At 54.3% G+C, this 21,285-nt stretch overlaps 1 protein-coding gene across 5 annotated transcripts in view; it reads left to right on the plus strand.

The window, feature by feature from the left end:
• Positions 1-21,053, plus strand: part of SMARCA4 (SWI/SNF related, matrix associated, actin dependent regulator of chromatin, subfamily a, member 4) — a 28,369-nt gene extending 7,316 nt beyond the window's left edge. For 2 of the 5 annotated variants that reach the window (XM_065654872.1, XM_065654873.1), the window contains 29 exons: positions 316-574; positions 1,989-2,115; positions 3,032-3,205; positions 3,744-3,917; positions 3,985-4,152; positions 4,556-4,606; positions 5,116-5,246; positions 5,815-5,872; positions 6,009-6,118; positions 6,347-6,497; positions 6,609-6,772; positions 6,848-6,914; positions 7,196-7,306; positions 7,933-8,175; positions 9,326-9,439; positions 10,451-10,558; positions 10,947-11,033; positions 11,286-11,332; positions 11,495-11,661; positions 12,586-12,749; positions 13,478-13,705; positions 14,725-14,802; positions 16,320-16,538; positions 17,439-17,692; positions 19,202-19,310; positions 19,407-19,508; positions 19,579-19,711; positions 20,146-20,285; positions 20,781-21,053. In XM_065654872.1, coding sequence (XP_065510944.1) covers positions 316-574; positions 1,989-2,115; positions 3,032-3,205; positions 3,744-3,917; positions 3,985-4,152; positions 4,556-4,606; positions 5,116-5,246; positions 5,815-5,872; positions 6,009-6,118; positions 6,347-6,497; positions 6,609-6,772; positions 6,848-6,914; positions 7,196-7,306; positions 7,933-8,175; positions 9,326-9,439; positions 10,451-10,558; positions 10,947-11,033; positions 11,286-11,332; positions 11,495-11,661; positions 12,586-12,749; positions 13,478-13,705; positions 14,725-14,802; positions 16,320-16,538; positions 17,439-17,692; positions 19,202-19,310; positions 19,407-19,508; positions 19,579-19,711; positions 20,146-20,285; positions 20,781-20,813 — 3,971 coding nt within the window. In that variant the 3' untranslated portion in view covers positions 20,814-21,053. The remainder of the gene's footprint in view (positions 1-315; positions 575-1,988; positions 2,116-3,031; positions 3,206-3,743; positions 3,918-3,984; positions 4,153-4,555; positions 4,607-5,115; positions 5,247-5,814; positions 5,873-6,008; positions 6,119-6,346; positions 6,498-6,608; positions 6,773-6,847; positions 6,915-7,195; positions 7,307-7,932; positions 8,176-9,325; positions 9,440-10,450; positions 10,559-10,946; positions 11,034-11,285; positions 11,333-11,494; positions 11,662-12,585; positions 12,750-13,477; positions 13,706-14,724; positions 14,803-16,319; positions 16,539-17,438; positions 17,693-19,201; positions 19,311-19,406; positions 19,509-19,578; positions 19,712-20,145; positions 20,286-20,780) is intronic. The other 3 variants (XM_065654874.1, XM_065654875.1, XM_065654876.1) reach the window with 3 other exon arrangements.
• Positions 21,054-21,285: the final 232 nt, after the last annotated feature.

The following is a 21,285-nucleotide window of genomic DNA, read 5'->3' on the forward strand; positions in this document are numbered from 1 at the left end:
AGGTATTTTTCAGAGAACTTGGAGCATTTTCTCCCCATGTCGGGGTGTTTTTCAGGGAACTTGGAACATTTTTCCCCCACCTCAGGGTGTTTTTCAGAGAACTTGGAGCATTTTCTCCCCACCTCGGGGTGTTTTTCAGGGAACTTAGAGCATTTTTCCCCCCACCTGGGGTGTCTTTCAGAGAACTTGGAGCATTTTCTCCCCACCTCGGGGTGTTTTTCAGGGAACTTGGAGCATTTTTCACGCAACTCGGGGTGTGTTTTCCCCAACCTCCGTGCGTTTTTCCCCCACCTGGGGTGTTCCTCTGTCCCGCAGGCCCCATGGCGAACGCGGCCGCCCCCACGAGCGCCCCGCAGAAGCTGATCCCCCCGCAGCCCACGGGCCGCCCGTCGCCGGCCCCGCCGGCCGTGCCGCCGGCCGCCTCGCCGGTGATGCCGCCGCAGACGCAGTCGCCGGGGCAGCCGGCGCAGCCCGCGCCCATGGTGCAGCTGCACCAGAAACAGAACCGCATCACCCCCATCCAGAAACCCCGCGGGCTCGACCCGGTGGAGATCCTGCAGGAGAGGGAGTACAGGTGAGGGGCTGAACATGGCGGCGCCAGAATCACCTCAGGGCTCAAAATGGCGCCAGAATCACCTCAGGGCTCCAAATGGCGGCAGAATCACCTCAGAGCTGCCATCCCTGGAGGGTTGAACAGATGAGGTTCTTTGGGATATTTTAGTACCGGGGTTGGGTTGTGGTTGGACTCCATGATCCTGAGGGGCTGTTCAAACCTAAATGGTTCTAAAATCACCTCAGGGCTCAGAATAGCGCCAGAATCACCTCAGGGCCCAAAATGGTGCCAGAATCACCTCAGGGCCCAAAATGGTGCCAAAATCACCTCAGGGCTCAGAATGGCTCTAAAATCACCTCAGGGCTCAGAATGGCGCCAGAATCACCTCAGGGCCCAAAATGGTGCCAAAATCACCTCAGGGCTCAAAATGGCGCCAAAATCACCTCAGGGCTCGAAATGGCACTAAAATCGCCACAAAACACAAAGTGGTGGCCCCAGGGGCACCAAAATCACCTCAGGGCTCAACATGGCAGCCCGAGGGGCACAAAATCATCTCAAAACACGAAATGGCACTAAACCCACCTCAAAACACCAAGTGGTGGCTCCAGGGGCACCAGAATCACCTCAGGGCTCCGAATGGCACTAAAATCACATCAAAATACAAAACGGTGGCCACAGGGGCAATAAAATCGCCTCAAAACACAAAATAGCGGCTCCAGGGGCCTCAGAATCCCCTCAGGGCTCAAAATGGCGCCAAAATCAACTCAGGGATCAACATGGGGGAACCAAAATCACCTCAGGGCTCAAAATGGCAACAGAATCACATGAGGGCTCAACACGGTGGCCCCAGGGCCACAAAATGACCTCAAAACACAAAGTATCTGCCCCAGGGGGACCAAGATCCCCTCAGGGCTCAACGTGGTGGCGCCAAGATCATCTTAGGGGTCAAAATGGTGGCCATGGGGCATAAAATCACCTCAAAACACAAAATGTTGGCCCCAGGGGCGCCAGAATCACCTCAGGGATCAAAACAGCGGCACCAGGGGCACCAAGATCGTCTAAAAACACGAAATGGTGCTAAAACCACCTCAAAACACGAAGTGGTGGCCCCAGGGGCACCAGAATCACCTCAGGGCTCCGATGGCGGCCCCAGGGCTGTTGGGATCACCTCACGCCAAGAAAAACCTTGAGGAGCTGCAGCGAGTTCAGAGGAGGGAACGGAGCTGGGGAAGGGGCTGGAGAAGGAGGCTGAGGGTGGAAATTTGGGGTGATTTCTTCCCCAAAGGGCTGTGGGGCGTTGGAACAGGCTGCCCAGGGCAGGGCTGGAGCCGCCATCCCCGGAGGTGAAGCCGCCGCCATTCAGAGCCACGCTCGGCAGCTCTGACGAGCAAAAATGGTGGTGTTTTTTGTGCTGAACCCCCGTTTCCCCCCGCAGGCTGCAGGCTCGCATCGCCCACCGCATCCAGGAGCTGGAAAACCTCCCCGGCTCCCTTGCCGGCGACCTGAGAACCAAAGCGACCATCGAACTGAAAGCGCTGAGGCTGCTCAACTTCCAGCGCCAGGTAGAACCATAAAATCATTTCAGTTGGGAGAGACCCTCAGATCATCGATCCAACCATAGCCTGACTAAACCAAATCCCGAAACCTCCTCTAAAGGCCTTTAAACCCCTCCAGGGATTCCTGGGGTTGGTTTTGGGCCCCTCGGTTCAGGGCTCAAAATGGCAGCGCCAGAATCACCTCAGGGCTCAAAATGGTGACACCAGGGGCACCAAATCACCTCAAAGCACAAAATGCCACCGAGGTCACCTCCAGACACAGGTTCATCCCATAAAACCTCATTTATCAACACCCTACGTGCGGCCGGTGCCAAACTCCCGCCATCCTGCCGCTCCGCAGCGTCACCCGGGGAATTAATTGTGATTAATTGCGCTGAATTTTCCCGTTTTCGGCGCGATTTCCCCCAAAGCTTGGTCAGGAGGCGGTGGCGTGCATGTGGAATTAATTGGGATTAATTGGGATAAATTGTATTGGTTTTTGGTGGGATTTCTCAGCAAAGCTCCGTCAGGAGGCAGTGGTGTGCCTGTGGAATTGATTAATTGTGCTGAATTTTCCCGTTTTCGGCGTGATTTCCCCCAAGCTCTGTCAGGAGGCGGTGGTGTGCATGTGGAATTAATTGGGATTAATTATGATAAATTTTATTGGGTTTTGGTGGGATTTCTCCCCAAGCTCCGTCAGGACGTGGTGGTGTGCAAGTGGAATTAATTATGATTAATTGTGCTGAATTTTCCCATTTTCGGCATTATTTCCCCCAAAGCTCCGCCAGGAGATGGTGATGTGCCTGCGGAATTGATTAATTGTGCTGAATTTTCCCATTTTTGGCATTATTTCCCCCAAAGCTCCACCAGGAGGTGGTGATGTGCCTGCGGAATTGATTAATTGTGCTGAATTTTCCCATTTTCGGCGTTATTTCCCCCAAAGCTCCGCCAGGAGGTGGTGGTGTGCATGCGGCGCGACACGGCGCTGGAGACGGCGCTCAACGCGAAGGCGTACAAGCGCAGCAAGCGGCAGTCGCTGCGCGAGGCCCGCATCACCGAGAAGCTGGAGAAGCAGCAGAAGATCGAGCAGGAGCGCAAGCGGCGGCAGAAGCACCAGGTCAGGCGGGAGTCGAGACGATTCACGAGTTTTAGGGGGTCCTCGTTGGCCTGCGTGGTCCTGTTCTTGGCCTAGACGATCTTGGGTTTTGGCCAAGGCGATCGCGGGTGTTTTGGCCAAGACGGTGGTTTTTTTGGCCTAGACGATCCTTTTTTTGCCCTAAATGATCTTTTTTGCCCTAGATGACCATTTTTTGGCCTAGACAATCCTTTTTTTTCCCTAGATGACTTTTTCAGCCTAGACGATCTGGTTTTTGGCCTAGACAACCCTTTTTTTGCCCTTAACAATTCCCTTTTGCCCTAGCCGCTCCGTTTTTTTGGGGGCCTAGATGCTCCATATTTTTGGCCCTAGACGCTCCCTTTTTTTTGCCCTAGACGCTCCATTTTTTTGGCCCTAGATGACCATTTTTTTGGGCCTGGACGCTCTGGTTTTTTTGGGCCTGGACGCTCCGTTTTTTCTGGCCTAGACGCTCCATTTTTTTCTGCCCTAGACGCCCCGTTTTCTCCCCCAAACGCTCTTCTTTGGCCTCCCCCGGCAGGAATACCTCAACAGCATCCTCCAGCACGCCAAGGACTTCAAGGAGTACCACCGCTCGGTGGGCGCCAAGATCCAGAAGCTCACCAAGGCCGTGGCCACCTACCACGCCAACACCGAGCGCGAGCAGAAGAAGGAGAACGAGCGCATCGAGAAGGAGCGAATGCGGCGCCTCATGGTGAGTCCGGCCGGCCCGGGCGGGCGCGCGGGGGGCTCGTTAGCGCTAACGAGGGCCGGTCCTGCAGGCGGAGGATGAGGAGGGCTACCGCAAGCTCATCGACCAGAAGAAGGACAAGCGGTTGGCGTATCTGCTGCAGCAGACGGACGAGTACGTGGCCAACCTGACGGAGCTGGTGCGGCAGCACAAGGCGGCCCAGGTGGCCAAGGAGAAGAAGAAGAAGAAGAAGAAGAAGGTGGGGAGGGAATTAAAACTTCGCGGGGAGCGGGAGGGACGAGCTTGGGGTGTTAACGAGCGGCTTTGGGGCGTCAACGAGTGACTTTGGGGCGTCAACAAGCGGCTTTGGGGTGACTTTGGGGCGTAAACGAGCGACTTTGGGGCATCAACAAGTGACTTTGGGGCAACTTCGGGGTGTCAACGGGTGACTTTGGGGCAGCTTTGGGGCGTCAATGAGCGGCTTTGGGCCGTCAACGAGCGGCTTTGGGGTGACTTTGGGGCATAAACGAGCGACTTTGGGGCATTAACGAGCAACTTTGGGGCATCAACAAGTGACTTTGGGGCAACTTTGGGGCGTCAACGGGTGACTTTGGGGCGTTAACGAGGTCGGGGTGTTAACGAGCGGCCTCCTCCTCTTGCAGAAGGCGGAGAATGCGGAGGGGCAGACGCCGGCGATTGGACCGGACGGCGAGGTAAAAATAATCTGATTTTAAACCAAATACTCTTGATTTTACACCCAATACTTTCGATTTTACACCCAGTAATTTTACACCCAATAATCTTAATTTGTGCCAAATAACCTGATTTCACAGCCATTAATTTTACACCCAATAACCTTATTTTACACCCATTAGTTTTACGCCAGGTAACTCTAGTTTATGCCCAATAACCTTAATTTGCACCCAATAATCTGATTTTATACCGTTTAATTTTACACCCAATAATCTTATTTTGTACCCGATAAGCTGATTTTACGCCCAATCCTCTGGTTTTACACCTTCCGCATGTTAAATTTCTGATGAATTCCGACCCGTTCGGCCCCGAACATCACTTTGTGCCGTTGATCTTTACGCTGATTTTTTGGTGCGGAATGGGGAATCTTGTTGGATTTGGAGCTCCCCGTGTTGTGGAATCGAAGCCGGTTGGGGGTTGCGAGGCGGAAAAATGAGGAACGTTGGTGTTTTTTGGGTGTTTGCGGCAGCCGCTGGACGAGACGAGCCAGATGAGCGACCTGCCGGTCAAAGTGATCCACGTGGAGAGCGGCAAGATCCTGACGGGCAGCGACGCGCCCAAGGCCGGGCAGCTGGAGGCCTGGCTGGAGATGAACCCGGGGTGCGGGAACGGGGCCAGAAACGACATTTGGGGGGGGAACAGGGCTGAAAATGAATTGGGGGAGAAACGGGGGAAAAATGGGGCCAGAAATGACATTGCGGGGGGAAAATGGGGCCAGAAATGACATTGCGGGGGGGAAAAGGGGGGAAAATGGGGCCAGAAATGACATTGCGGGGGGGAAACGGTGGAAAATGGGGCCAAAAATGACATTGGGGGGGAAACGGGGGGAAAATGGGGCCAAATGGGCCCAGAAATGACATTGGGGGGGAAACGGGGCCAAATCGGGGGAAAATGGGGATGAATGGGGCCAAATGGGAAAAACGGGGGAAAAATGGGGTGAAACGGGCCAAAAATGACATTGGGGGAGGAGAAATGGGGCCAAACGGCCCCAAAACCGGCGCCAAACGGCCGGAGTTTCTTAGAAAACCTGAGTTAACGCGCGCGTTTCTTCACAAAATTCAAGGTTCAACACCGGAGTTTCTTCACGAAACCTGAGTTTTAAGGCGCGAGTTTGCCAACCCACTGCGGATCGAGAATTAGCTATTAATTAACGCTTGCGTTTAATTAGGTACGAAGTGGCTCCCAGATCGGACAGCGAGGAGAGCGGCTCGGAGGAGGACGAGGAGGTGAGGGAACCACCGCCCTCCCCTGTTTTCCTTTGGGTTTTAAATATTTTTGACAAAACGTGTTTTTCAGAGCCCGTTTTCCGCTCGTTCCACCGCCGTTTTCACCATAAAAACGAGGATTTGGGGTCTTTTGCAGGAGGAGGAGGAGGAGCAGCCACAACCCGCTCAGCCCGTGGAGGAGAAGAAGAAAATCCCCGATCCCGACAGTGACGACGTCTCCGAGGTGGACGCCAGACACATCATCGAGTGAGTCCCGTCCCTTCCCGCTCCCCTTTTTGGGGCAATTTCCACCTTTTTCATGCCCGAGCGGCAAAACCCAACGCGTCCCGCTGCCGTTTTTCGCGGTGACCTTTGTGAAACGAGCCCGAATTTGGCGCGGATCTGGCAAATCGCGCCACGGGAGTCGGAACCTTTCCCGTTTATTTTTCCGCCTGGGAGCCGCGTTTTGACTTTTCTCCCCGTTTTTTGGCCCAGAAACGCCAAGCAGGACGTGGACGATGAGTACGGGGTGTCGCAGGCGCTGGCGCGGGGGCTCCAATCCTACTATGCCGTGGCCCACGCCGTCACCGAGCGCGTGGACAAGCAGTCCGCGCTCATGGTCAACGGCGTCCTCAAGCAGTACCAGGTGCCGTTAACCCCAATTAACCCCTTAATTACCCCTCGGAACCCGTCCCCGCCTCGTTAGCGTGCTCCGCGGGGTGATTTTTTGGGGTTAACTCCGCCGTTTTGGGTGCAGATCAAAGGTTTGGAGTGGCTGGTCTCGCTCTACAACAACAACCTCAATGGGATCTTGGCCGACGAGATGGGTTTGGGCAAAACCATCCAAACCATCGCGCTCATCACGTACCTCATGGAGCACAAGCGCATCAACGGGCCCTTCCTCATCATCGTCCCGCTCTCGTACGTCCCGTCCTGCCCCGGCCCTGCGCCAAAACGACCCGTTTTAACCATTTCTTGCCCTTTTTTCCCCCCCAGGACACTCTCCAATTGGGCCTACGAGTTCGACAAGTGGGCGCCCTCGGTGGTCAAGGTCTCGTACAAGGTATTTTCCTTCGCTTCGGCTATTCCTCCCTCCCGCCCCACGATGTTGCCGTCGCCCTGAGGAAAACGGGGCGTTTCGCGGCGCCGAGTCGCAAAATCATTCGCTTGGAGGTGACCCTCGAAATCATCGTGGTCAACTTCGGCGTCGCCGCGAAATATTTCGCTTTTAACCCTGTATTTCAAGACGGCGTCTTTCGAAACGCGGCGGTCGGGAGGAAAACGCTTGAAAATTCGATTTGCGTCCAAGATTTTGGTTGAGATGTTGTGAAATTCTGCCCGCAGGGCTCCCCGGCGGCCAGACGGGCGTTCGTGCCGCAGCTGCGCAGCGGGAAGTTCAATGTCCTGCTCACCACCTATGAATACATCATCAAGGACAAGCACATTCTGGCCAAGGTGGGCCCGGCGCCTTAAACCCGGCTTAACAGGCCGGGGCCGTGCTCGAGATTAATTAGAACCTCCGCTCGGAATTAGAATCTCGGCTCAGAATCGATTAGAATCTCCGCTCGGGATTAGAAATTCTGTTTGGAATTAGAATCTCGGCTCAGAATCCATGGGAATCTCCGCTCGGAATTAGAATCTCAGCTCAAGATTGGAATTGGAATCTCCGCTCAGGATTGGAATTGGAATCTCGGCTCAGAATTAGGATCTCCCCTCAGAATTAATTAGAATCTCTACTTGGAATCAGCCCCAGATTTTAAGCCCTGTTTAAGCCACTTCTGAGCGAACCCTTTTCACTTTCCCCTCCATTTAACTGAGTTAAACCCGGTTTAACTCGTGACCCCTCTTCCCTTTCCCCTCTGTTTAACCAAGTTAAACCCAGTTTAACTCACGACCCCTCTTCCCTTTCCACCTCCGTTTAACCAAGTTAAACCTAGCTCAACTCATGACCGCCCCAAAACCCCCCAATAAACACCGAACCCCCCCAAAGCGCCACCGTTTTCTGTCAGATCTTCGGCAATCAGGCTCTTCTGCTCCAGCCGCTTTTTCCCGTATCGCGATTTTCGTCTTTCCCGTTGCAGATCCGCTGGAAATACATGATCGTGGACGAGGGCCACCGCATGAAGAACCACCACTGCAAGCTGACGCAGGTGCTGAACACGCACTACGTGGCGCCGCGGCGGCTGCTGCTCACGGGGACGCCGCTGCAGAACAAGCTGCCCGAGCTCTGGGCGCTGCTCAACTTCCTGCTGCCCACCATCTTCAAGAGCTGCTCCACCTTCGAGCAGTGGTTCAACGCGCCCTTCGCCATGACCGGCGAGAAGGTGACGGGCCGGGGGGCACGGTCGGAAAAAGCCGCCAGGAAAACGGCGTTTGCTCGGGGGACGGTCGAGTCTCGGATCATCAAAGTCGAGTCTCAGATTGAGTCTCGGATCATCAAAGTCGAGTCTCAGATTGAGTCTCGGATCATCAAAGTCGAGTCTCAAATGCCTCAATCAAATTGAGTCTCAAACAATTGAATTCAAGTCTTGAATCCCATCTCAAATCGCAGCTCGAATAATGGAATTTGAGTCTCAAATAATTGAATCCCATCTCGAATCCCATCTCAAATCGCGGCTTGAATAATGGAATTCGAGTCTCAAACAATTGAATTCGCGGCTCGAATCCCATCTCGAATCCCATCTCAAATCGCGGCTTGAATAATGGAATTCGAGTCTCAAACAATTGAATTCGCGGCTCGAATCCCATCTCGAATCCCATCTCAAATCGCGGCTTGAATAATGGAATTCGAGTCTCAAACAATTGAATTCGCGGCTCGAATCCCATCTCAAATCGTGGCTCGAATCCCATCTCAAATTGCGGCTTGAATAATGGAATTCGAGTCTCAAACAATTGAATTCGCGGCTCGAATCCCATCTCGAATCCCATCTCAAATCGTGGCTCGAATCCCATCTCAAATCACGGCTCAAATAATGGAATTCGAGTCTCAAACAATTGAATTTGAGTCTTGAATCAAATCTCAGATTAAGTCTCGAGTCCCTCAGTCAAATTGAGTCTCAAATGATCAAATTCAAGTCTCAATCGAGTTAAGTCTCAAGTAGTAGAATTCAAGTCTTGAATCGCGTCTCAAACTGATTCCAGTTGCGAATCTCTCAATCAAATTGAGTCACAATCAAATTCAAGTCGCAAATAATCAAATTTGAGTCGCAAATAATCGAATTGAGTCGCGAGTCCCTCAATCAAATTTGAGTCTCAGATAATGGAATTGAGTCTCGAATTGAATTGAGTCTCAAATAACCGAATTCTCAAAGCGCGGAGCCGTCGCTGCCGTTAATGTATCGCGGTGGCTGAGCTTTATCGGGGAAGATAAAACCAGCCTGAAATTAAACCAGAAAACCCGCAGAACCCCCGGGTTGCGGCGATTCCCCCCCGGGGGTCTTTGTCTTCGCGGTGTAACCGCCGCGTTTTCCGCAGGTGGACCTGAACGAGGAGGAGACCATCCTGATCATCCGGCGCCTGCACAAGGTGCTGCGGCCGTTCCTGCTGCGCCGCCTCAAGAAGGAGGTGGAGGCGCAGCTGCCCGAGAAGGTGAGAAACGCCCTTTGAGTCGGGGCTCGTCTTGTGTCGGGCTCTTTTCCCCTCAGGGCTCAAAATGGCGGCGCCAGAATCACCTCAGGGCTCAAAATGGCGCCAAAATCACCTCAGGGATCAAAATGGCGCCAAAATCACCTCAGGGCTCAAAATGGCGCCAGAATCACCTCAGGGCTCAAAATGGCGCCAAAATCACCTCAGGGCTCCAAATGGCGCCAAAATCACCTCAGGGATCAAAATGGCGCCAGAGTCACCTCAGGGATCAAAATGGCGCCAGAGTCACCTCAGGGCTCGACATGGGGGAACCAAAATCACCTCAGGGCTCAACATGGCAGCCCCAGGGGCACCAAGATCACCTCAAAACACGAAATGGCACTAAAACCACCTCAAAACACCAAGTTGTGGCTCCAGGGGCACCAGAATCACCTCAGGGCTCCAAATGGCGCCAAAATCACCTCAAAACACAAAACGGCAGCCCCGGGGGCACCAAGATCATTTCAAAACATGAAATGGCACTAAAACCACCTCAAAACACCAAGTGGTGGCCCCAGGGGCACCAGAATCACCTCAAGGCTCAAAACGGCGCCAGAATCACCTCAGGGCTCCGATGGCGGCCCCAGGGCTGTTGGGATCACCTCACGCCAAGAAAAACCTTGAGGAGCTGCAGCGAGTTCAGAGGAGGGAACGGAGCTGGGGAAGGGGCTGGAGAAGGAGGCTGAGGGTGGAAATTTGGGGTGATTTCTTCCCCAAAGGGCTGTGGGGCGTTGGAACAGGCTGCCCAGGGCAGTGCTGGAGCCGCCATCCCCGGAGGGGTGAACGGAGGAGGCTCTTGGGGACGTTTCAGTGCCGGTGGCAACGGTTTCGATGATCTTGAGAGGCTTCTCCACCCAAAACGATCTGAAAACGGGGAGATTCGGGTGAATTTGCACCGCACTGGGAAGGATCGAGGGTCTGGGGGAGTTTTGCTGGTGTCACTGTGGTAATTAAAGCTCTGGTGTCCCCCGGCAGGTGGAATACGTGATCAAATGCGACATGTCTGCGCTGCAGCGGGTCCTGTACCGGCACATGCAGGCCAAGGGCGTCCTGCTGACCGACGGCTCCGAGAAGGACAAAAAGGTTCGGCTGCCAAAATCGCGGCTTTTTGCCATCGTTCTGTGGTCAGATTGGGGCTGGAAACGCCTCTTTGGGCGCCAGAATCGCGGCTTTTCGCCTTTTTGGGCGACAGAATAGTGGTTTTTCGCCATCATTCTGTGCATCTGTGTCCGTCCCCACTCGCTGCAGCCACAGGTTGAGTGAAAAAATCCCTTTTTCGAAGCAAAATGAGGAGGGTGGGAGCAGTGGGATGGCGCCAAACCCAAGAAAAATAGAGATTACAAAGGGATTTTGCTCCGAGCTAAAAAACGGAGGTGAAAAATTCCTCGTTTTTGCTGCAAACTCCCAGAATGCTCCTCACCGGCTTTTAAATCGCGATTTTTAATTGTGATTTTTTTTTAAATTTGTGCAGGGGAAAGGCGGCACCAAAACCCTGATGAACACCATCATGCAGCTGCGCAAGATCTGCAACCACCCCTACATGTTCCAGCACATCGAGGTAAAAAACATTGAAAATGCAGCAAATCGGGTAAAAAAACCCCCGTTCCAGAAGGGCGGGAAACCAAACAGCCGCGTTATCAACGTTTCGCCACCCGAAACGCTGGAAAATCGGCTCAAACGCGCCCGGTGAAGTGACAGCACCTAAATGCAGGGGGTTTAAAAACCGGGGGCTGTTTTTTGGGGCAGTTCTGGGGTTTTTTAGGACGGTTTCTGCCTTAATTTCTGACGTAATTTCTCCCCCCGATCGCAGGAATCGTTCTCTGAGCACTTGGGCTTCACGGGCGGCATCGTGCAAGGGTGAGCTGGATATTTTAGCGCAATATTTATATTTTCCTCTGTATTTTCCAGAGACATTTGCATATTTCCCCCTCCTGCAGCGGTTAATCAGCATCTTAACGACCCCGTGCACCCTGATGCCGCGATTTTAACCTCAAATCCTTATTTTTACCCCGTTTTCAGCCTGGATTTGTACCGGGCCTCGGGGAAGTTCGAGCTCCTGGACAGGATCCTGCCCAAACTCCGCGCCACCAACCACAAGGTGCTGCTGTTCTGCCAGATGACGTCGCTCATGACCATCATGGAGGATTATTTTGCTTACCGTGGGTTCAAGTACCTCAGGCTGGACGGTGAGTGGCCATGAGGCCGTTAATCCAGAGATTAAACCCGCCCTGGGCCCAAGTTGTGGCCTTAAAGCCAACCGTGGTTATAAACACGCCAAACGCAGCCTTAAAACCAACCGCGGGCCCAAACGCCGACTTAAAACCAACTGCTGGCCTAAACGTCCCAAATGTGGATTTAAAACCAACTGTGGGTCCAAACGCTGCCTTAAAACCAGCTGGAGTCCTTGGCTGGAACTAGAGGCAGGAGTAACTGAGGAGTAACCCTGAGCAGGAGTAAGCGAGGTTTAACCCGGGGCAGGAGTAAACCCAGGAGTAACCCAGGGCAGGAGTAACCGAGGAGTAACCCGGGGCTGGAGTAAAACCTGGAGCAGGAGTAACCTGAGGAGTAACCCCAGGGCAGGAGTAACTGGAGACAAGAGTAACGTGGGACAGGAGTAACTGAGTAACCCCAGGCTGGAGTAACCCAGGGTGGGAGTAACCTGAGGAGTAACTCAGGGCAGGAGTAACAAGACAGGACTAACCCTGGGCTGGAGTAACTGAGGATTAACCTGGAGCAGGAGTAACTGGAGACAAGAGTAACATGGGGCTGGAGTAACCGAGGATTAACATGGGGCAGGAGTAACTGGAGACAGGAGTAACATGGGGCTGGAGTAACCGAGGATTAACATGGGGCAGGAGTAACTGGAGATAAGAGTAACATGGGGCTGGAGTAACCGAGGATTAACATGGGGCAGGAGTAACTGGAGACAGGAGTAACATGGGGCTGGAGTAACCGAGGATTAACATGGGGCAGGAGTAACTGGAGATAAGAGTAACATGGGGCTGGAGTAACCGAGGATTAACATGGGGCTGGAGTAACCCAGGGTGGGAGTAACGGAGGAGCAAGTGGGGTCGGAGCAGCCCTGTAGTAGCGGCGTTGTTGTGGCGCAGGCACGACGAAGGCGGAGGACCGGGGAATGCTGCTGAAGACGTTCAACGAGCCGGGCTCCGAGTATTTCATCTTCCTGCTGAGCACCAGGGCCGGCGGGCTGGGCCTGAACCTGCAGTCGGCCGACACCGTCATCATCTTCGACAGCGACTGGAACCCCCACCAGGTACCAAAGTCACTGAAAAATGACCCAAAATAACCAAAAACACACACCGTCATCATCTTTGACAGTGACTGGAACCTGCAACAGGCAAAAATGAAAAAACCCCCACAAAAATACAAAAACGTGCGTGCACAAAAAAACACACACATATGCAAAATCTGGGGATTCTGCCCCAAAATGTGGGGATTCTCCTATAAAATGTGGGGATTCTGCCCCAAAACTTCATGATTCTGCCCCAAAACTTCATGATTCTGCCCCAAAATGTGGGGAATCCGCCACAAAACTTGGGGATTCTGCCCCAAAATGTGGGGATTCTCCTATAAAATGTGGGGATTCTGCCCCAAAACTTCATGATTCTGCCCCAAAATGTGGGGAATCCGCCACAAAACTTGGGGATTCTGCCCCAAAATGTGGGGATTCTCCTGTAAAACGTGGGGATTCCGCCCCAGAATGTCAGGATTCTGCCCCAAAATGTGGGGAATCCGCCACAAAACTTCAGGATTCCGCCCCAAAACTTGGGGATTCCACCCCAAATTCCATCTGCGTGATCATTTTTCCCCACAGTCGGCAAGAGCCGCCCCCAGTTCCAACATGTCCGTTCACTGCAGCGTTTTAGGGCCTAAAATTGTGTTTTTCCCGTTGTGAAATCGCTTGGAAAACGTCTTTTTTTTTTTTTTTTTTTTTTCCCCTATGGGGCTGTAAATTGCTTAAAACTGTTGTTTTTTGTGTAGGACCTGCAGGCGCAGGACCGCGCGCACCGCATCGGGCAGCAGAACGAGGTGCGTGTGCTGCGGCTCTGCACCGTCAACAGCGTCGAGGAGAAAATCCTGGCGGCCGCCAAATATAAATTAAACGTGGACCAAAAAGTCATCCAGGCCGGGATGTTCGACCAGAAATCCTCCAGCCACGAGCGCCGCGCGTTCCTGCAGGCCATCCTGGAGCACGAGGAGCAGGACGAGGTGGGAAAAGCGAAAGAAAGCGAAATAATCGGTGTGAAAAGCGGCAGGAATGAGCAGGGGGAGAAAATGGCGGGAAAAAACGACGCCAAAAAAACGGCGCCGCGGCCGCGAAGTCGAGGGCTAAAATCGAAATGGTCGGGGCTAAAAAGCCAAAAAATTGCAGCTAAAAAGCAAAAAAAAGGCGCCGCGGCCGCGAAGTCAAGGGCTAAAATCGAAATGGTCGGGGCTAAAAAGCCAAAAAATTGCAGCTAAAAAGCAAAAAAATGGCGCCACGGCCACGAAGTCAAGGGCGTGTGGGCACTAAAATCAAAATGATTTGGGCTAAAAAGCCAAAAAATTGCAGCTAAAAAGCAAAAAAATGGCGCTGCGGCCTGGAGGTCAAGGGCATGTGGGGGTTAAGGTCAAAATAATTGGGGCTAAAAAGCCAAAAAATTGCAGCTAAAAGCAAAGAAATGGCTCCACGTCCTCAAAGCTGAGGGTACGTGGGGGTTAAAATTAACGTAATTGGGGCTAAAAAGCCAAAAAATTGCTGCTAAAAGGCAAAAAAGGGGTGCTGTGGCCTGGAGGTCAAGGGCGTGTGGGCGCTAAAATCAAAATGATTGCGGCTAAAAAGCAAAAAAATTGCAGCCAAAAAGCAAAAAAACAGCACCGCGGCCTCGAAGTCAAGGGCGTGTGGGGGCTAAAGTCAAAATAATTGGGGCTAAAAAGCCAAAAAATTGCAGCTAAAAAGCCAAAAAATGGCTCCACGTCCTCAAAGCTGAGGGTATGTGGGGGTTAAAATCAAAATAATTGGGGCTAAAAAGCCAAAAAATTGCAGCTAAAAGGCAAAAAAAGGGCTCCACGTCCTCAAGGCCGAGGGCGGGTGGGGGATAAAAATTGAAATAATTGCTCCATGTCCTCAAAGCTGAGGGTACGTGGGGGTTAAAAGGCAAGATAATTAATAACACTGGTTTGTGTTTTGAGGTGATTTTAGTGCCATTTTATGTTTTGAAGAATCTCTTTTTGTTGGAATCCGGCAGGAGGAAGACGAGGTTCCCGACGACGAGACCGTGAACCAGATGATCGCGCGGCACGAGGAGGAGTTCGATCTCTTCATGGTGAGGGGGACCGAAAAGCGCCGTTTTCCCACCCAAGAAAGCGCCGTTTCCCCACTCCCCAAAAAAGCCATTTCCCCATCCAAAAAAGCTGGTTTCACACCCCCAAAAAGAGCCGTTTTCACATCTAAAAAGAGCCATTTTCCCACCCCAAACAAAGCCGTTTTCCCACCCGAAAAAGCACCGTTTTCCTGCCCAAAAAGAGCCATTTTCCCACCCAAAACAAAGCTGTTTTCCCACCCCAAAAAGCACTATTTTCCCACCCCAGAAGAGCCATTTTCCCACCCCAAAAAGCACCATTTTCCCACCCAAAAGAGGCTCCAGCATGAGAAAACTCTTGGCAAAACCGGACGAGGAGCGTTTAAAATGGAGGAAAAGCTCATAACACCACAGGATTATTTTGGTTGGGAAAGAGCTTTGAGATCCTGGGGTCCAACTGTCACCAAACCGTGTCCCCAGGTGCCACCTCCAGGTGTCTTTACCCCCCCCGGGGACGGTGACGCGGCCCCACAACCCTTTGGGTGAAGGAATTTATTCCAAAAAATCCCAATTTCAACCTTCCCCGGTGCAACTGGAGGCTGGTTGAGCCCTGAGGTGATCCTGGGGCCGCCATTTTGAGCCCTGAGGTGATTTGGTGCCCTTGGGCCACCATTTTGTGGTTTGAGGTGATTTTGGTGCCCCTGGGACCACTATTTCATGTTTCGAAGTGATTTTAGTGCCCTTTTGTGTTTTAAGGTGATTTTGATGCCCCTCTGGCAACTATTTTGTGTTTTGAGGTGATTTTTGTGCCCCGAGGCCATTTTGAGCCCTGAGGTGATTCTGGTGCCGCCATTTTGTGTTTTGAGGTGATTTTAGTGCCGTTTTGTGTTTTGAGGTAATTTGGTGCTTCTCTGACCACTGTTTTGTGTTTTGAGGTGATTTTTGTGCCCCTGGCACCATTTCGAGCCCTGAGGTGATTTTGGTGCCACCACTTTGCGTTTTGAGGTGATTTTTGTGCCCTTTTGTATTTTGAGGTGATTTTGGTGCCACCATTTTGTGTTTTGAGGTGATTTTTGCGCCCTTTTGCATTTTGAGGTAATTTTAGCGCCATTTCAAGCCCTGAGGTGATTTTGGTGCTGCCATTTCGCGTTTTGAGGTGATTTTTGTGCCATTTCGCGTTTTGAGGTGATTTTTGTGCCATTTCGCGTTTTGAGGTGATTTAGCGCCATTTCGCGTTTCGAGGTGATTTTAGCGCCATTTCGAGCCCTGAGGTGATTTTTGGTGCCCCTCTGGCCACCATCTTGTGTTTCCAGGTGACTTCAGCACCATTTTTTGCTTTGAGGTGATTTTTGTGCCCCCGGCGCCATTTTGACCCCCGAGGCACCACTCGGGTTACGTGGCGCAACAAACCCCTTTTTCTCCTAAACAAACCCCCCAAATCCCTCAGAACTTCTCCAGAACCTCCACACCCTCCAGCCGCAACTATTCCTGTGGTAAACCCCTATATTTTTTTAAAAATTTTATTAATTTTTCCCCCGCAGCGCATGGACCTGGACCGCCGGCGGGAGGAGGCGCGGAACCCCAAGCGCAAACCGCGGCTGATGGAGGAGGACGAGCTGCCGTCCTGGATCATCAAGGACGACGCCGAGGTGGAGCGGCTGACGTGCGAGGAGGAGGAGGAGAAGATGTTCGGCCGCGGGTCGAGGCACCGCAAGGAGGTGGATTACAGCGACTCGCTCACCGAGAAGCAGTGGCTCAAGGTACCCGCCAAAATGGGGGGGTTTCGACCCAAAATGGGGGGGTTCTGCCCCAAATGGGGGGAGTTCCGCCATGAAATGTGGGGGTTCTGCCACAAAACTTAAGGATTCTGCCCCAGAATGTGGGGGTTCTGCCCCAGAACATGGGGATTCTGCCCCAAAACGTAAGGATTTTGCCACAGAATGTGGGGGTTCTGCCCCCAAACTTGGAAATTTTGCCACAAAACTTCAGGATTCTGCCCCAAAACTTTGGGATTCTGGCCGAAAATGTGGGGATTCTGCCCCAAAACGTGGAGGTTTTGCTACAAAACTTCAGGATTCCACCACAGAACTTGGAGGTTTTACCACAAAACTTCGGGGTTCTACCTCCAAACTTGGAAATTCTGCCCCAAAACTTGGGGATTCTGCCCCAAAACGTGGAGATTTTGCCACAGAACTTCAGGATTCCGCCACAGAACGTGGAGGTTTTTCCCCAAAACTTGGGGATTCTGCCCCAAAACTTGGGGATTTTGCCCCAAAACTTCAGGATTCCACCCCAAAACGTGGGGATTCTGCCCCAAAACGCGGCCAGCGTCTCCCCTCCCTCCCCAGAGGTTCCTTGTCTTGAACTGACCCCAAATCGTGTCCGTGCCCCTGGTGACATTTGGGGACATGGCCCCAATGAAACCCCCTGGTGCTTAATTAATGGGGTTTTTTCCCCCTCCCTAATTATCCCATTAACGAGGGACGTTTGTGGTCACCCCAAAACTGTCCCTGTGGAGCCTCCGCTCCATGAACTGACCCCGAATCGTGTCCCTGGTGCCATTTGGGGACACGCCCCCCACCCCGTCCAGCCGCGTGGGTGCCACCTCAAGCCCTCGTTTGTCCCTAATTACCACTAACGAGCGCCCCGTTGTCCCCCAGGCCATTGAGGAGGGGACTCTGGAGGAGATCGAGGAGGAGGTTCGCCAGAAAAAGTCCTCGCGGAAGCGCAAACGCGACGGGGACGTGGGACCCTCGGCCCCCCCGGCCCCCGCGCGGCCCCGCGAGCGCGACGATGACCCCAAGAGGCAGAAGAAACGGGGGCGCCCCCCGGCCGAGAAACTGGCGCCGAACCCGCCCCCCCTCACCCGCCGCATGAGGAAGATCGTGGACGCCGTCATCAAGTACAAGGACAGGTGGGGACACGGGGACAACGGGACGCGGGGGGGCTCTTCCAGATGGTCAATTAATGGGGGACTGGTTGGGTCGCCATCCAAGGTTGTGGTGGCCCTTGGTGGGTCTCGTGTGTCACTTGGGGACAATCTGAAGTCATCAAGTACAAGGACAGGTGGGGACAAAGCGACACGGGGGGGCTCTTCCAGGTCATTAATTAATTAATGGGGGTTCGGTTGGGTCACCAACCGAGGTTGTGGTGGCCACCAAGTGACCACAGTGGCCATTGGGTCCTTTGTGTCACTTGGGGACAATCTGAAGTCATCAAGGACAAGGACAAGGGGACAACGGGGACAAAGTGACAATGGGGACAAAGGGACGCGGGAGGGCTCTTCCAGGTGATTGATTAATTAATGGGGGTTCGGTTGGGTCACCAACCAAGGTTGTGGTGGCCGCCAAGTGACCACGGTGGTTGGTGGGTCCCATGTGTCACCACCAGCTTGGGGACACTCTGAAGGGACCGAGTACAAGGACAAAGGGACAATGGGGACAAAGGGACAATGGGGACAAAGGGAGGCGGGAGGGCTCTTCCAGGTGATTGATTAATTAATGGGGGACTGGTTGGGTCGCCAACCAAGGTTGTGGTGGCCGTTGATGGGTCCCGTGTGTCACTTGGGGACAATCTGAAGTCATGAAGTGCAAGGAGAGGTGGGGATGGTGGGGACAAAGGGACAACGGGGACAAAGGGACGTGGGGGGGCTCTTCCAGATGGTTAATTAATTAACGGGGGATTGGTTGGGTCACCAACCAAGGTTATGGTGGCCACCAAGTGACCACGGTGGTTGGTGACTCGTCACTTGGGGACAACGTGACAATTGTCCACTTGGGGACAATCTGAAGGGACCGAGCACGCGTCCAGCTGGTAGATTTGTCCAGCCAATTAACTAATTAATGAGGAATTAGCTTAATGAGGTTGTGGAGGGAGGTCGTGCCACCGACTGAAGTTCTGGTGGTTGCAGATGTCACCACGGTGGCCATTGGTGGGTCCCGTGTGTCACTTGGGGACAATCTGAAGGGACCAAGCGTCTCTCCGGCTGGTGGCTTTGTGGAGACAGTTAATTAATTAATGAGGAATTAGCTAATGAGGTGGTGGAATTAGTTGGGCCACCAGCTTTGGTTCTGGTGGCTGCCAAGTGACCGCGGTGGTTGTTTGTGTGTAACTTGGGGACAACATGACAATTGTCCACTTGGGGCCAATCCGAAGGGACCGAGCTGGCAGCTTTATAATGAGAGCTAATTAATTAACGAGGAATCAGTTAACGAGGTGGCAGAGGGTGGTTGTGTCCCTCATGTCACCGCACTCGGGGACGATCCCTCTGCTGTTCCCAGCGCGGATTTTGCTGCTTTTCACGGGGAAAATGGGCGTTTAACTCCCAAAACCGCCCCGTGGGGATGTGTGGGGACATGTGGGGATGTGTGGGGACACGTGGGGCCGCGTGGGGCCGGTGTCACCGTCCCCGTTGTCCCTGTAGCAGCAGCGGCCGCCAGCTCAGCGAGGTTTTCATCCAGCTGCCCTCGCGCAAGGAGCTGCCCGAGTACTACGAGCTGATCCGCAAACCCGTCGACTTCAAGAAAATCAAGGTAAACGCCCCAAAATCAAGGCGACCCCCCCAAAATGCTGTCACCGCGTCACCGTGGCGTCACTGCAGCGTCACCGTGTCCCCCCCTCCCCGCCAGGAGCGCATCCGCAACCACAAGTACCGCAGCCTGAACGACCTGGAGAAGGACGTGATGCTGCTGTGCCAGAACGCGCAGACCTTCAACCTGGAGGGCTCGCTGGTGCGTCCCCGCGGCCCCCGGCGGCCCCGCAGCGGCCCCGGGCGGCCCCTGTCACCCCCTGTCCCCCCAGATCTACGAGGACTCCATCGTGCTGCAGTCCGTGTTCACCAGCGTGCGGCAGAAGATGGAGAAGGAGGAGGAGAGCGAGGGGGAGGAGAGCGAGGAGGAGGAGGAGCCCGAGGAGGACGGGTCGGAGGCCGAGGGTGAGCGTGGGGGGCTTGGGGGGCAGGACATAGGGAAAGGACTTGGGGGGCAGGACTTGGGGAGCAAGGGACGGTTGTGGAACAGGGTTTGAGGGCTGGGGGGGACCTGGACTTTGGGAGCAGGACTTGGAGGGCAGGATTTAGGAGGTGGTTGTGGGGTGGGATTTGGGGGGCAGGAGCAGTTTTGGGGCAGAATTTAGGGGGCACTTGGAAGGATTTGGGGGGGCAGTTGTGGGGCAGGATGTGGGGGGCAGTTATGGGGCAGGACTTGGGTAGGGGGCAACTGTGGGGATCCCATGGGGCAGGACTTGGAGGTCAGTTGGGCGTCAGGCAGCAGTTGTGGGGCAGGATTTGGGGGGTGGGGGCAGTTGTGGAGCAGCACAGGAGGGGGAAACAGCCGTGACCCCTGTGACCTCTTGACCCCGTGCCCCCAGCACGCTCGGTCAAGGTCAAGATCAAGCTGGGCCGCAAGGACAAGGCCCCCGAGCGGCTCAAGGGCCGGAGGCGCCCGGGACGCGGCTCCCGCGCCAAACCCGTGGTGAGCGACGACGACAGCGACGACGAGCAGGACGAGGTGAGGGGCTGCCCCATAACTGCCCCACAGCCTGCCCCAGACCTGCCACACAACTGCCCCATAACTGTCCCATAACTGTCCCACAACTGCCCCACAGCCACCCCATAACTGTCCCACAACTGCCCCACATCCTGTCCCACAGCCACCCCATAACTGCCCCGCATCCTGCCCCACACTGCCCCAGACCTGTCACACGACTGCCCCACATCCTGTCCCATAACTGTCTCACGTCCTTCCCCACAACTGCCTCCCATCCTGCCCCACACTACCCCAGACCTGCCATACAACTGCCCCACATCCTGCCCCATAACTGTCCCATAACTGTCTCGCATCATTCCCCGCAAACTGCCCCATAACTACCCCACAACAGCCTCCCATCCTGCCCCACAGTTGCCCTACAACTGCCCCACATCTGTCTTCTGCCCCACAACTCCCCCAAACTCCCCCCTGTCCCCCAAATCCTGCCCCCCAACCCCATCTTTGCCGCTCCCCCAGGATCGCTCCGGCAGCGGCACCGAGGACGATTGACCCCGAGTGACCCCGCGCGGCCCCCCCGGGGTCCTAGTGCCCCCCGCCCTGGGACACGGATCAAACTCCTGCTATTTATACACCGGGAACCGGCACCGACTGCGGCACCGGCTCCTTCCTCCCGCCGCCGCTCCCCCTTCCCGGTGCTGGTTCTTCCTTCCGGTTCCCTCCCCGGTTCCCTCCCCGCGGTGCCGGTGCCGCTGTCGATGTCACTGGATTTCGAGCCGTTCAATAAATTAAACCCACCAGAGCGCAGCCGTCTCGGAGCGGGTCTCTGTGCGCCGGGGGGGGGTCCCGGGGTTTGGGGGGGGTCCCCGGGTTTGGGGGGCGCAAATCCCCGAAAAAAATCCGGCGTTAATTCGGCGCCAAATCCGTTAAAAACCCGCGAAAGGCACCGCCCCGGGGATCACCCCACCTAAGCCACGCCCTCACGGAGCCACACCCCCCGAGGAGCCACGCCCTCGCAGGGCCA

This window comes from Caloenas nicobarica, chromosome 36 (assembly GCF_036013445.1).
Source record: "Caloenas nicobarica isolate bCalNic1 chromosome 36, bCalNic1.hap1, whole genome shotgun sequence".
Classification (NCBI taxonomy): Eukaryota; Metazoa; Chordata; class Aves; order Columbiformes; family Columbidae; genus Caloenas; species Caloenas nicobarica.